This window comes from Corvus kubaryi, unplaced genomic scaffold, assembly GCF_017639235.1.
Source record: "Corvus kubaryi isolate FWS band 111438036 unplaced genomic scaffold, C.kubaryi_AGA036_p1.0 37220, whole genome shotgun sequence".
NCBI lineage: Eukaryota > Metazoa > Chordata > Aves > Passeriformes > Corvidae > Corvus > Corvus kubaryi.
The window spans coordinates 1,094,027-1,108,354 of NW_024581063.1; the positions used below are offsets into that span (position 1 = coordinate 1,094,027).

The window sequence follows — 14,328 nt, forward strand, 5'->3', positions numbered from 1 at the left end:
AAATCTCCGTAATGACCTGTCAGAGAGTGGATTATTAGCTGTACAGAGCCGAGGATGCTGTGGGGAGCAGATGGAAAATGGTCTGGCTGCGGCAGCCTGGCTGATGAAAGAATCCCTGGCATTTTTACAGTGTTTGCATCTCTGGAAATGCACCATGAAGCTGCTTTCCAGGCTCCTGCCTGCTGGGGTTTGAAGAAATTTGTGTGTGTGTGGTGTGTTTTTTTGTTTTTTTTTTTTTTTTTACCTCTCATTTCTCTTTAAGTCACCTGTTTTTGAAGTGTCACTTGTAAATAGTACCAGGAGCAGGCAGGCCTGCAGCTTGGCAGGGAAGGGGATGACAGTGCTGCTCGAGAGCAGCCTCATCCAAATGGGTGGTCAAGGATTTCTTAAGGATTCTGGAGAGCAGGCGGCCTGGCTGGGCGGTGCTGGGAAGAAGCTGTTACATGTGTTAATTATGTCTCATCAGGGTAATTGCCAAGACTCGGGTGCTGTGTCAGGTTGTGCGTGGGTGTCTTTCTTGTTTCTCTCCCTGGGAGAGAGGCTGGGAAGCAGGGAGGAGATATTTTGTGCTCTCCGGGGTCAGCTGTGGTGTGGGCAGGTAGGGCTGAATGCCTGCTTCCCAGTTAAGACTGGGTACTTCTACAATTGCGTCTCTGCTTCCCACTGGAAGCTTATCATGGCCAGAGGCGATGGTGGTAAACACCCCAAATCAGGGTGCTGTGTTGCTCTGCCCAGAGGTGCAGATGGGATGGGAACTCTCATGCTTCCCGTTGCGATTTGGCCTTTGGTGACTGCTCTGACGCGTCCCAAGTGTCACAGGCACTCTGAAGCCTGGGATTTATTTCCCACCAAGGCACTTGACTTCCCTGGCGAGCAGCTCTTGTCCCTTGCAGCAAGGCTGGTGTGGAGAGGAGCCCTCCCTCCGGGTGGCATTGGCAGGAGAGGAATCAATCCTCCCTCCCAGGGGCAGCGCTCGATAATTCAGAGGGAAATGGCGAGCAGGGAAATGTGTGAGTAATGTCTTGTTGGAGCCGAGAGCCGTGACCTGCCAGGGCTGGTATTGATCGAGGACTGGTGCCAGATGGCCGCTGCTGCGGGGGCGGCTGTGGAGCAGCCCCAGCCCAGGGGGTGGCAGAAGGATGCTGCGAGGGAGATTTGGGAGGTTGGGGGTTTCACCCTGCCCAGATCTCTCCTGCCTGCAGGTGTGGCTGTCAATGATCTGCCTGCCCATGGTTCTTTGTGTGTAACCCTGTTCTCTTTGCTCTCCCTTCCAGCAGCGATGCCGTCACCTGGGCAGACCCTGACCACTGGAAGCCCCCCAAGGACGTAGGTGACCCCCAGGGCATAGAGGCAGAGGGAAGAGCCTTGAACCGTGAGGGGCCGTTAACTCTAAGATGTCCTTGAGCAGCGGAGCTTCCGGAGGGAAAGGAATTGATGCGAACCCGGTTGAAACGTATGACAGCGGGGATGAGTGGGACATTGGTGTAGGGAATCTCATCATTGACCTGGACGCTGATTTGGAGAAGGATCAGCAGAAATTGGAAATGTCGGGCTCCAAGGAGGTGGGGCTCCCGGCACCCAACGCAGTGGCGACGCTACCGGATAACATCAAGTTTGTGAGCCCAGTGCCGGGCCCGCAGGGCAAGGAGGGCAAATCCAAGTCGAAAAGGAGCAAGACTGGCAAGGACAGTGGGAAGCCGACCTCAGGGTCGTCCCTGTTCACTCCCGGTGAGGGAGCTGGTGGCAAGAAGGAGGCTCAAGGACGCTCTGGGGATGGTGCGAACTCGGGCGGTTTGGTGCCCGCCGTCACCCCGAAGGGCTCGGAGAAGTCGGCCAAGGCATCTCGCAGTGTGGCTGGCTCCAAGAAGGAGAAGGAGGGCAGCTCATCCAAAAGCAAGAAGGAAAGGATTGAGGGTGCGGGGGCTGCGGCAGAGAAGGAGCCCAGCGTGCTGCAGCCCCTGGCCCTGGCAGTGAGGGTGGGACAGTATGATGGGGGCCAGGGGACAGAGCCTGCTACTACTGAGCAGCTTGGGAGTATAGCTATTGACACGGGAGCTGCGCTCAATCCTTTGGGAGTAAAGTCGGAGCTGGAGGATGGAGAAAGTGAGTGCCGGCAGCTGAAAAAGGTGAAGTCAGAGAAGGTAAGAAAGGTGTTGGGGCATGGGTGCTGTTGCTGCTGCTCACATGGCGTTGCTGGGACATGGCATTGTGGGTGACAAGGGAGCAGGACCGTGTGTCATGTACTGCTGGGGCCAGCACTGATGTGTGGCCATTGCCTCCTGGTTTTGGCATGAAGGTGGTTTGGCCGTGTGATGTGCTGGTGTCTGGACATGGCAATGGAGTGACACCGGTCAAGCCTGGCTGCTGGGAACCATGTGTGAGCAAATCACCTGCAGACACTGTGCTCCAGGTACCATGCTGCTGTACCCTCTGAGATTTGATTTTTCCCGGCACTGTGGCTGTGCTGAGTGAGTCCTCTCTGGCCTCTGTCACTCTGAAGTCAAGGTGATGTCCTGGTGCTTTGCCTGCTCCATCTCCCAAGGGGACGCAGAGTCTGTGCTGTGCTCTGCATCCCACTGGCTTCACCTTGTGTGTCAAGGCTCCCTGCAGCTCCTGAAGGAATTTATTTCTCACCGGTTGCATCATGTGCAGAGAAGGATCCCTTAACGTGTTAGTGGATGTGGGATCTGCATGGGCATGCAGGTGAGCACAAGGAGCAGGGCTGGCAGGAGTCAGCGCCTCATTCCTGGGTCTGCTGATGGTACATGGGCTCTGTCCCACTTGTGGTGGTGATCTAGGGCTGTTGGTGGCTGTGGGTGATGTTTGACGTGTCACTCCTCTACTAACACGTGGCAGTGATGCTGAGCTGGCCAAGCTGCTCTTCCAGGTCACCAGGGGCACGAAAAGCCCTGCCAGTGGCAGACGGCCAACAGGATGAGCGGCCTCCTGTCCATCTGGGCACTGCTGGGCTCTGGGTGGCTTCATGGCTGTGTCTGCATGTGGCCGTTTTTCAGGACTCTCTGCTGGTTTCTAAGCAGTCACAGTGGCTGATGCAATTTCTGGTTCAGGTGGGGAAGACTTTGAGCACATGGAGGTCTATGCTTTCCTCTGTGCCAGCTGCACACGAGGTGTCACTGGCATGTGGGCACGTGCCTGTGAAGCCCTGCGTTTGTCACGCACAGGGTGAGCCCCACAAGCACGTGCGTTCGGGTCGGCTTGGCCCTGTAGTCGTCGGCATGTGCTGGTGTGTCAGGAGAGTGGCTGGGGAGTATGAGAAGCAGTGTCACCATGTTTGCAGCCACAGGTTCCCTTGGGAGGATTTCTGCTTCGGTGTGGGGATCACAATGGGGGCACTGGAGTGGGTGGGGAGGGCACAGTGGCATTGGGAGAGGTGCTGAGACCAGAGGTTTGTTGGGGAGCATATACGGAGAAAAGGGTGGTGGGGATGGTCAGCCGTGGGATGGCTCTGGGACAAGGGCTGCTAAATAGATTGGTGTTTCCTCCACTTGAGAGGAAGACTCCTGGGGCAGATGATTGAAGCCTGTAAAATTCAGGTGTGGAGACATGTTCCTTTGTTCTGGTAGTGGAACCAAAGTGAATGAAACCAGGAAGAGCAGCAGATGCTCTTTTGCATGATGGACTGGAATGCTGCTTCTAAAAGTGGTGGATGCTGGAAGTCTGCCTATGATTTGGGGCACCAGGGTGGGCTTGTGGAGGAGAAACTCATTGGGGGGGTGTACAGGGCAATGTGTTTTGGCTTGGGAAAAGCCTGAAGAGGCCTGGGAATTGGTTTGGGAAATACCTCAACATGCTTGGCTGTTATGTTCCCTCGTAGCCATCTGTGCTGGCTGCTGTGACAGCCAGCACTGGAGCTGCAGGACCTTGGGTTGTACCCTGCATGGCTTTGCTGTGTTGTTACTATTAAAGATTTATTTTTTTCACTGATACAGCTGCAGAAACTCTTTGCAGTTGGAGAGACCAACGTGAGGTGTGGTGTTGGTGGACGAGAAGCTCTACACACCCTGGTCATGTGTGTTGGCACCTGGAAATCCCTCCGTGTCCTGGGCTTGTCACCCAGCATGGGCAGCAGGGGAGGGGGGGATTCTGCGCCTCTGCCCCGCTCAGGTGAGACCCCACCTGCAGAGCTGCCTCCAGCCACGGGGTCCTGACATCAGAAGAACATGGAGCTGCTGGAGAGAGTCCAGAGGAAGCCATGGAGATGCTCTGAGGACTGGAGCCCCTGTGCCCTGGAGCCAGGCTGGGAGAGCTGGGGGTGCTCAGCTGGAGAGGAGAAGGCTCCAGGGAGAGCTCAGAGCCCCTTGCAGGGCCTTGAAGGGGCTCCAGGAGAGCTGGAGAGGGACTTGGGATGAAGAGTGCCAGGACAAGGGGGAATGGCTTCCTACTTGTAGAAGAGAGGGTTAGATGGGATATTGGGAAGAAATTCTTCCCTGTGAGGGTGGGGAGGCCCTGGCACAGGTTTTCCAGGGAAGCTGTGGCTGCCCCTGGATCCCTGGAAGTGTTCAGGCCAGGTTGGACGGGGCTTGAAGCAATCTGGTCTAGTGGAAGGAAGGTGTCCCTGCCCATGGCAGGAGGTGGAAAAACATGGACATTAAGGTCCCTTTCTAACCCAAATGATTCTATCTTCTTTGTGCTGACACCTGGTGAGGACAGTTCTGCCATTTTACTTGTCCAGGTTCAGGCACAACCCCCTCAGTGAAGGCTCAGGCTGGAGGGCTGATCCCTGTCTTGAGAAGGGATTTGATGTCTGGATCTGCAGGAACATGTGTCACTTAGGAGGAAGCATTGTCTGTGTTTCGTCAGCCTCCTGGGGGCAGCTGGATGGCTTCCTTTGGGTCGGGAAAGCCGTGGGCGAGAAGAAAGGTGTCTGCATGGTAAGGGGTGGGAAAGCAGTTCTGTGTCTCGAGGAAGAGCCTGAGGCTGGGCGGATGCCTGGGGCAGGGTGGAGGACCAGTGGGATGCAATGGGGGATGTGGCGTTGGGCCCGTCCTGTCTCCTGAAAGCTGCAGCAATGGCCCAAAAACTGCATGTGGCGTCCAAAGGACAAGCCAAGCGCAGAGGTAAATGCTGGCTGTGGGAGGGAAGGCAACTCCTCCAGGCAGTGCATTGAGAGGATTAAGGCAGCAGGTTCACTCTGGCCTGGGGACAAACCCCGCCTGGGAAGAGAAACTTGCTCAGACTGAAACAGGAACGGCCACAACGTGACTCAGCCCAACCTTTGGTCTCCCTTAGCTTGTCCTTTGCTTAACCCTGTGCTGCTCCCGCTTCCGTTTCGGGCAGGGAAGCTGGTCTCCATCTGCGGATGAAGAAAGGGAGACTGTCTGTCCCTCCGCTGCCTTCAGCCTGGGGTAGGCGACCTCCCCGTAGGAGATGTGTGCTGAGCCGGCAGCCGCCAGCCAGGAGGCTCTGTTGTATCTCCATGGCTGGAATAACGAGCACTTTAGCAGGGAGTATTTTTCCTTGATGAGGTGCTTCAATGCCGCAGCCAGCTCTTGCCCCAGCCAGCTCACCCCACTTGCCTCTACTTCTGCTTTTGTGTTCTTCCAATATCTTGCTGTAGGGTTTGGCAGCCGTCAAGTCCTTGTTGGGTGTAGGAAGGAGTTTTGCTTTGGGTTTTGCCAGACACTTTTCCGTGTCAGCCGGTGCTCCATGGCTCTGTGTCCATGGGCGAGTTCAACCTCTCTCCATGTCTGACACAGCAGTGATGGAGCCTGTGGACATGGCCCTTGGGCTCTATGGGATGTGTTTTGCCAGAGTGGCCCCATGGCTCTGGTTGCTGCTTTCTGGGCTGAAGCCTTCGGAACTGAATATCCCAAATATCCTTTTTTTTGTTGTGGATCTTGGCCGTGTCCTGGCTTGTTATGCGCTCTCCTCGAACCCAGTGCCATCAGTGTGTTGGGACACAGGTGATAACTTCTCCAGGGATGGGGCTGATCTGAAACTCACTGGTGATAACCCTGCTGAGACCTTCCAAGGTCTCTGGGATGGGCTGAGCACCTCGAGAAGGCTTGCCTTTGGCTGTGGTCAGTGCCTGAGCGGCTCCCTGGAGCCCCAAAACATATGTGGAGGGGCAGCAGTGGGAGCCTAAAATACTTGCAGCAGGGAGAGAAAAGAGCTTGTGCTGGTGGACCCACGAGCATGGCGACCAGTGGCTGGGTCAGTCCCTGGGTCACTGGGGGTGGCTGGAGCCGAGTTGGCGTTTGGTTTGGTTTGGTTTGGGGGACACTGGTGCTGGGAGGGAATGGCAGCTCTCGGCAAGCAGCCGAGCTCAGCAAAATGGCCGTGCACAGAGGAGCAGCGCTGGTTTTGCCCCACCAGCCGCCGTCACGTGGCTGAGCTGGCCCTGGGGCTGGTGGTCGAGCTGGCCCCTTCCTCACCAGCCCTGCACCCACCACACTGCCCACACTGGGCCCCTGCACCCGCTCCTGGCACTCCGGGGCGTGCTGGCCTGGCCGGGGGATGTTGAGCATTAAACAAAAGAGCCTCCCAGCTCTTGGCTGCCGCTCCGGCTTTGTTTTGATTGAGAGGTTGTTCAGCAGGAGGAGGGAGGGGGTTTTTTTTTTTTCCTTCTCTTCTGACGAGCGTCCAGATGCGACGCTGCTGCAGACAAGGGAAAGGCAAACAGAAGCCGCTGGAGACTCGGCTCTTCTGAAAAGCCTCTCTGGGTCACGTGTGCTGCGGTTTTGGGCAGCCAGGAGGGTGGATTCATCCGTGTCCCTCTGCGGGAGAGGGGGTGGAAGCCACCGGTGCATTTTTTCTCCTGAACTTCTCCCAAGACACAGTGTAGTGATGCCCTGTGCGTGCTCAGAGCAGACATCCCTGCTGTGGGTGACCTGATAGAGAGGGGCTCTTGTAAGATGGGGGACACTGCAGTGTGTTCACACCAAAACTGGTGGTTCCGTGGGAGGACAGCGTGGCAGCAGAGGGAGTGCTCGGCATCAGGTGGCCATGGAGGCGGTGGGGTGGTGAGCCCACACCAGTGGCAGCTGCCGAAAAAGAAATACACCCAAGCAATGCTGTGCACTATCCCTGCTGCTGCTGGCTTACTCAGCAGTTTGCAGGGTGGCTTTGGTGTCAGCTTTGCGGACCTTCACGCCCTAATCCAGGGGTGCAGACCTGCGTGGTGTCTCCAGTGCTGGTCCTACAGCCTCAGTGGGATGTGGGATGGACCCCCAGGTGCCAGATGTCCTGCAGCATTAATCCTTTACCTGGAGTGAAAGCGTGGTTGCCTTTTTTTAGCCATTTTTCTATTTTTGGGGGGAGGGATGAAGCTTGGTTGTGGGTGCAGCAGCAAGGATTGGGGTGAGGGATTTCTGTGAGACTCCAGCTTGAAGAGGTGAGATCTCCCAGTCCCTCTGCTGGGTCCAAGCCCAACAGGAGATGGCCATAGACTGTCTTGGGAACATTTCTTGATGTGGGGGAGAACCAGGATGAGACGCGGGCTGGTCCCAGCCTTGTGCTTTGACAATGTGCTTGGGATTTTGACTGGTGTGGGGTTCCTTGTCTTGGGGCCAGAATTTGGGTGGAGCAACTCCCAGTAGAGCTGTTTTGGTGAAAACAATTGTTGCTTTACAGACCCTCCAAAGCTGGCTTTGGAGCTGGTGTTCACCCTGTGCTTCATTTTCCCCGGGGATCTTTAGGGCGTGTGGGAAGCCCAGTGCTTGGGTAGGGACCTGCTCATGCCCGAAACCCTGGGGAGAAGTTGTTTCCCAGCCCTTGCTCTGCAGGGCTTGTCTCTTTCCGGGGAATTGGCAGCTCAGGGAGGTGGCAGGGGCGTGCAGGCAGCTACCGGCTCCTGCCTGATCTGCTCGCTGTGGTTCTTTTTCTCCAGCCATGCTGGAATCGGCCGCCTCCAGAGCTGCTGACAGGGCTGTGTTGGGAGTCCTTGGGAATGACACCACTCGTTTCCTTATCGTCCCCAGCCCCGCCGCCCGGAGCCTTCTGCTCTAGGAACAAGGCAAGAAGGGGGCATGCAGCCAACATGTGTCAAGAGCTACAAAGGAGGAAATTGGCCTCGTTCACTTCAAACCATGGGGTTAGTGCTGGAGTTTTGGCTCCTGCTGAGAGGTTATTTATATGTGGGCTTTTTTTTATAACCACTGGATGTAGCAGGCTGGGAGTTCCAGCTGATCCCACCTCTGAAGGCTTTACAAAGGGAAAATTGCATCTCTCCCTGGTTGCTTTCCCAGATGGCAGTATTAGGAAGGACTAAAGGGCTGAGTTAGCTTTGATGCCCGACCCATCAGCATTGCTGTATCCCAGTGAGCTGCCTGTCATGCTGAAACATGGCCTGATCTCTGCCAGAACGGGCAGCAGGACATGTGGCTCCCTGTCAAGGACATGGTGGTAGGAAATGGAGCAGTGCTGGGAAAGAAGAGGAAAAACCTCCCCACTCCTGAAGTGTGAGAGTGGAATGACACCGTGGTAACGAGGGGGCTGATAGAGGGGGGACAGAGGAGGAACAGCCCCTTCTCCGCTTCCTTGGTGCAAGCGACCTGCGAATCGGCTCCCCCAGTGCTTTGATGAGAGATTTTGATGGGAAGGCTGACGGGTGATTGATCCTGCTGATTCATGGGCCTGATTCCTCCCCTGAGAGCAACAGGAACTGCTGGAGATGGGTCAGATTTTGAGGCTAACGGGCTCTGGTAGACTTTGTGGTGTTTTTTGCTTTGCTTCCAGGCTGGCTGTAGCTGCTCATTAGCCTAATGACCCCAGTTACCCAGCACCATTTATCTGCCGAGGGAGATTTCTTTAAAGGAAGATTTTCGCCTCTGGAGTGCTGTGCGACCCTGAAAGCTTCAAAACTCTGCGAGCTGCTCCTGAAGCCCTGCCGGGGAGCTGATGCAGGGGGAGTGTGCCAGGAATAACCCGCTAATGAGCAAAGCTGCTCCTCCACCCGGCAGCCAGGGAGGCCACGGGAAAGGGCTGCAGAGCACAGGCTGCCTGCTTTTCCCCTCCTATGCTTTTAAAGGCTGCTTGGTTGGGGATTCACTGCCTTTTCCCTGTTTTCTGCAGGCACGACATCCTCTGTGCCACTGCTTTCACAGTGCTGCATTGCTCTGCTGCTACTCTCGAGGCTGCTTTGGTCTGGAGCTGTGAAATCCATCTTCCCTGTGAATCCTCGTGTGCAGGCAACCCTGGAGATGTGTTGGGCAAGAGGGCACTTAAATCCCCAGAGCTGAAGGTGGGCAGGAGAAAAAGCAGTGGTGATTGCTGTGGACTTTCTGGGGTGGTTTTGTGACGTTCCTACCTCGTGGTGATCAGTGCCTGGAGCTCAAGCACTCAGTGGGTGCAAGAGGAGCCACCCCAGGGCTCAGAGCTGTTGAGCAGCAGCTGGGAGAGCAGCCCAGGGCTGGGAAGCAACTGCCGGGCTCCGGAATGATTTAAAGCCACCAGCAGCCTGACGATATGTTGTATTTGGTGACAACATCTGCTCGAGATATTCCTGTCCCTGTTACTCATTCCTGCCCACGGACCAGATCAGGGAGCTGATCTGATGTAAATAAACGTGCTCAGGGTTTTCTGGGGTGAGCTCAGGCTGTGGGCTGGCATGGACGGGTGAGCTGGGATGGATGGGGCATGGACAGCCATGATGGCACTGGGGCTGGAGATGGAGGCATGGCAGTGATGGTGGCACCTGGGGTGGGGGCACAGCAGTTGTAGTGGCACCTGGGGCTGGAGATGGGGGCTTTGCTGGGACCATGCTGTGGTATAAAGGTTTTAGGGTCTCACTGGCCTCTCACAGGGCTCACAGTGGTTTTGATGAGCTCTGCTCAATCCAGGAGAGCACATGGTGCCTGTGCTCCCATCCTTCCTCCTCCTGTGCTCCCAGCCTTGCCAGCTGAATGGTGCTGGCTCCATCCCAGTGTTCTGTGGGCAGGATAAATCCCTGTGCAGGAAGATGCTACCACAGAGCTTTTGTACGGTGTGGTGATGGCATGTACTCATATCTGCTGACTTTTCCTGTCCTTGACACTGAAGTGGCTTTAAAACTTGGTATCTAGATTTATTTTAAGATACTGTCTGGCCCTCATTCGCTTGGGGTGTCTTGGAATGTGTTGTGATGAATAGTGTGGAGAGCATGCCTGCTCTGCAGCCTGAGCTGGAATTCTGGTTGGGATGTGGAGGTCACCATGTTTTATGTCTTGTTGAGGGGATGAGGTGTGATAAAGCTCAAAAGTGGATTTTGTCTGGTGCTGAGGGAGTAAGAGCACCCCCTGGGCTGCCCTCCCTTAATGCAGATGCAGGAGCCTGCGTGTCTCAATTTCCCCTGTCCATTGCAGGGATTGGTTTCTCCTCTCAGGCTTGAGCATGGGGTTTGTTGGGGGGAGCACGAGGGTGCTCTGGGTGGAGAAGGCATCGGTGAAGCTACAGATCCTGTGGTTGTGGCGCTGTGTTCTTGGTTTTTTTCCCAAGCCAGAAAGTAGTTTCATTCCAGGAAGCTCGCTCACTCCCCCAATTAGCCATGGAAATGCAGCGTTGTGATATTTTCCCCAGGTATTATGCAAATGAACGCTGTTCCCAGACTTCCCCCTGCTCGCTCCCCCACCCCTCCCTCCACTCGTCGGGGTGCAGGTACGCTGCCTCCCGTGCTGGGAATGGCCCTCTCATCTGTTCAACAGATGGCTGTGCCATGTTCAGAGTGAACTGCGTGCCGTGTGGCTGGTGGTCACCATCCTAGGATCAGCCCTCAGAAAAGGGACCCTGGAGCTGGGTCTTGGTCCTGTGTTCGAGCTAGGCTGGAGGAGGGAGAGCTGCACCCATCCAGTGGGTTCTGTGTGGGTAGTGGCAAGTAGAGTCTTGGGGTGTATTGTCTGAAAGGGGAGGCCATCCCAAAAATCATCGGTACCACTGCAGCTGGGATGCTCCATCACCATTGCGGTGCAGCAGAGAGGCTGCTGTGTCCGTGTGGTCCCACACCAGACATGGTGCGCGCCGAGAGCCATGGCTACTGTGACTGCACCAGCTCCAAGCAAGTATTTCCAGCTGGTGCTGCCCTGCCAGCTTGGGATGCTGACCTGCCTTCCCCACAGGACACCAAGCCCCAGGTCTGCACTTCTGTGTCCCTCTGACCCACCGTGGTGTAAAGAATGGATGCCCCTTTGCGAGGAGAAGGGAACAAAGAAAGGGTTCACTGAAAGGGTGGCAAGGCATTGGAACAGGCTGCCCAAGGAAGTGGTGGAATCACCATCCCTGGAAGTGTTTGAAAAGTGTGTGGATGTGGCACTTGGAGTATGGTGGTGACCGTGGTGGTGCTGGGTTAATGGCTGGACTAGAGGTCCAGCCATTGGAGGTCTTCTTCAGCCTTTACGAGTCTATGAAAGCTGGAGCTGAGTTCCGGGAATCGAATGGCTAAGAGGGGCTTGAAAGAACAGCAGAGCGCTGGGTCTGGGCTCCATGTGCTCAGGGGCCGGGGGAAATTCCTTCCAAGGCTGAAAGGGGAGGATGGCTGAGCACCAGGCAGCTCTTTGAGGTGGTGACAAAGTCATCAAGCAGAGCTGGCCCGTGCTGGTGAAGCCTCTCCTGCCTGGGCACAGGTGGGAGCAGTGGATCTGTGGGGTACCTTGTACACAGAGCGAAGTTTCAGCATTTCCAGGGCTGTTTGCTGTTCTGTGGCTTGGAGGGGAGGAAGGTGACTGTGTCTGTATATCACGGACCTGGTTTGCTGACAGGAAGGTTTCTTTCTTTGCTCAGCATTAACATTTCAAGGTGCAGGAACTCTCTGGGTATTAGTGTTTTATGGTCTCACAGGCTGGCTATTAATGCTCTGCTTTGTGGGTAGGGTGAGGGAGCTGGAGGGGCTGAGTGGTGAATGTCCCTTTGAAGGAAACCAGCCTTTTGGTCAAACCCCTACAGCCAGGAACAGAGCTGCCCTGGCCTGGGGGAGGAGTTGAAGCCCCTTGGGAGTGGGGAGAGCAGGTGGTTCAGCTCTCAGGCTGGGTCTGGATCTTGATCTTGCATCCAAAAAGACAAAGTTGCATGTGAAGCCACGCCCAAATATGACCAAATGTGCCGTGGCTTTGCCAGATCCCTGCCAGGCTTGTGGAGGAGCCACCCCCCAGGAAAAGGCCCTGCTTTATAGGGGCTTACAGCCTGTGCTCCTCCCTGCTGCTTCCTCCAGACCTAGAAAACAGGAGCTGTTGGTGTTCCCTGTGACAGATCCCTCAATGGCAGCTTGGACCAGCGTGTGTCCTGTCCTCATGGTCTCTCAGTAGGGTCAGTGTTTCCCTGTTCCCCCAGGGGCCATGAGGAGGTTCATGGCATTAAAAACTGGAAGTGTTGGGATTTCCAGGCTGTGTACTCATCAGTAAGGCCTTGGCTCTGGCAGGAGCAGCTCCCCGTGTAGGGCCCTGCAAAGGAGGAAGACACAGCAGATAGGGCAGCAGCACATCTGGTTCTGGTTTTTCTTGTATGAACAGAGGCTGTTTTGGGGTTCCCTTGCATTACCCCTGTACAGTGCTCTTGGTGCACTTGAGCCCTGGGACCAAATTCATGTGCCTTTCTGCAGGGAAGGGGCTCTCCTCAGCTATTCTTGGCTGGGAGGGCAGGAGCCATCTTGGTGGTGTCCCGATGGCCTCCAGCCTTCGGCCGCAGGAATGAGAGTGACTAGACTTGCAGGTGCCTGTTGTTTCTGGGCAAGAAACCAAAGGCCACCAAAGCAGCCAGAATTTTCTGGGCAAAGAGGGGATCCAGTTTGGTGCAGATCCCAAGCCGGTAGCACAGGGAGCCTGTGGTGAGAGGTTACCTTCTCTTTTGAAGCCACCATCATGAACCAGAGCATGTTGAGTGGGGGTGAGAGACTGGGGTTTTGGTAAATTGGCTGTTTCTGGGCATGGAGACGTATTACAGTGCAGTGCTTTGCTCCTTCCCCACTGCTCCACTGTTGTGTGTTGTCCAAAAACCTTTGGGAATGTTCCTCCCTGGTAGACGTGTTTCAAACATGACACTGAAGCAGGTGAGGTGCCTCGGCAGCCCCTGTCGGCTGAGCAATCCCAGCCTCCTGCCAGTGAACGTGGCCATTAAAACCCAGTCTCCGCTGGGAACTGATGGTCTGATACGAGAGATGGGAAGAGCATTGCTTTCAATTTCCCACTGATCCGAATGAGCTGGTGTGGGAGACTCGGATGGCCTGGCTGAGTTGGGGGCTGTTAGCTCCAGCACTCAGAGCTGCTCTCAGGTCTGCATTGCTTCTCAGTTCTAGGAAATGGAATAAAGAGAAAACCACTTAGGAGGATTTTAATCAGAACTTGGCAGGAGAACTTAAGGAAACCCAAGAAATGTTCTGACAGCCGCATTCACGCAGGGATTGCCAGTGAATGGAAAGGGCAAAGGCAGGGCCTTGGCTCGGGTGGGTTGGGTTTCTTCTGGCTTGTTTAAATGGGATGCCATTAGCATTCCTGCCCTCCCTGGCTGGGAGGGGAGGGGGGGAAATAAGCCTTCTTCGATATGCTGGAGACTTGTCAGCTGGAAATGAGGCTGAGTCCCCTGGGAGTAGATGATGAAAGTCATCCCAGACCTGCTGGAGATGGCCAGCATGGCTCAGGAGGAGATTGCGTAATTTTTACTAATAGTGGCCTTGGAGTTTGGGACTGTCTTGTCGTATGGTTGGATTTCTTCAAGAGGTTGATCTTGGCAGGCTGGAGAGGTGGGTCTGTGGGAATCTCATGAAGTTCAGCAAGGTCCCTGTGCCGGGGCCATGCCTAGCACAAACACAGACTGGGTGGAGAACAGATTGAGCACAGCCCCAGGGGAAGGACCTGGGGGTGCTGGTGGCTGACAAATCGGATGTGACCTGGCAGTGTCTGCTTGCAGCCCAGAAAGCCAACCTGGGCTGCATCCAGAGGAGTGGAGCTGGCAGGTGGAGGGAGGGGACTCTGCCCCACTCAGGTGCAGAGCTGCCTCCAGTCTGAGGGTCCAACATCAGAAGCTGCTGGAGAGAGTCCAGAGAATACCATGGAGATGCTATGAGACTTGGAGTGCCTCTGCTCTGGAGCCAGGCTGGGAGAGCTGGAGGTGTGCACCTGGACTAGAGAAGGCTCCAGGGAGAGCTCAGAGCCCCTTCCAGTGCCTAAAGGGGCTCCAGGAGAGCTGGAGAGGGACTGGGGACAAGGGCCTGGAGTGCGAGGACAGGGGGAAATGCCTTCCCACTGCCAGAGGGCAGGGATAGGTGGGATATTGGGAAGGAATTGTTTCCTGTGAGGATGGTGAGGCCCCGGCACAGGTTGCCCAGAGAAGCTGTGGCTGCATTGTCCCTGGAAGTGTTCCAGGCCAGGTTGTATGGGGATTGGAGGAACCTGGTGTAGTGGGAGG

At 55.7% G+C, this 14,328-nt stretch overlaps 1 protein-coding gene across 3 annotated transcripts in view; it reads left to right on the forward strand.

Annotated features, from left to right (window-relative positions):
- Positions 1–1,279: 1,279 nt before the first annotated feature.
- The window catches only part of ZNF609 (zinc finger protein 609), a 51,194-nt gene continuing 38,145 nt past the window's right edge, over positions 1,280–14,328 (forward strand). For 2 of the 3 annotated variants that reach the window (XM_042022784.1, XM_042022783.1), the window contains exon 1: positions 1,280–2,141. In XM_042022784.1, the coding sequence (XP_041878718.1) occupies positions 1,395–2,141 (747 nt within the window). In that variant the 5' untranslated portion in view covers positions 1,280–1,394. Of the gene's footprint in view, positions 2,142–8,962; positions 9,203–14,328 lie in introns of those variants that run through there. The other variant, XM_042022785.1, reaches the window with a different exon arrangement.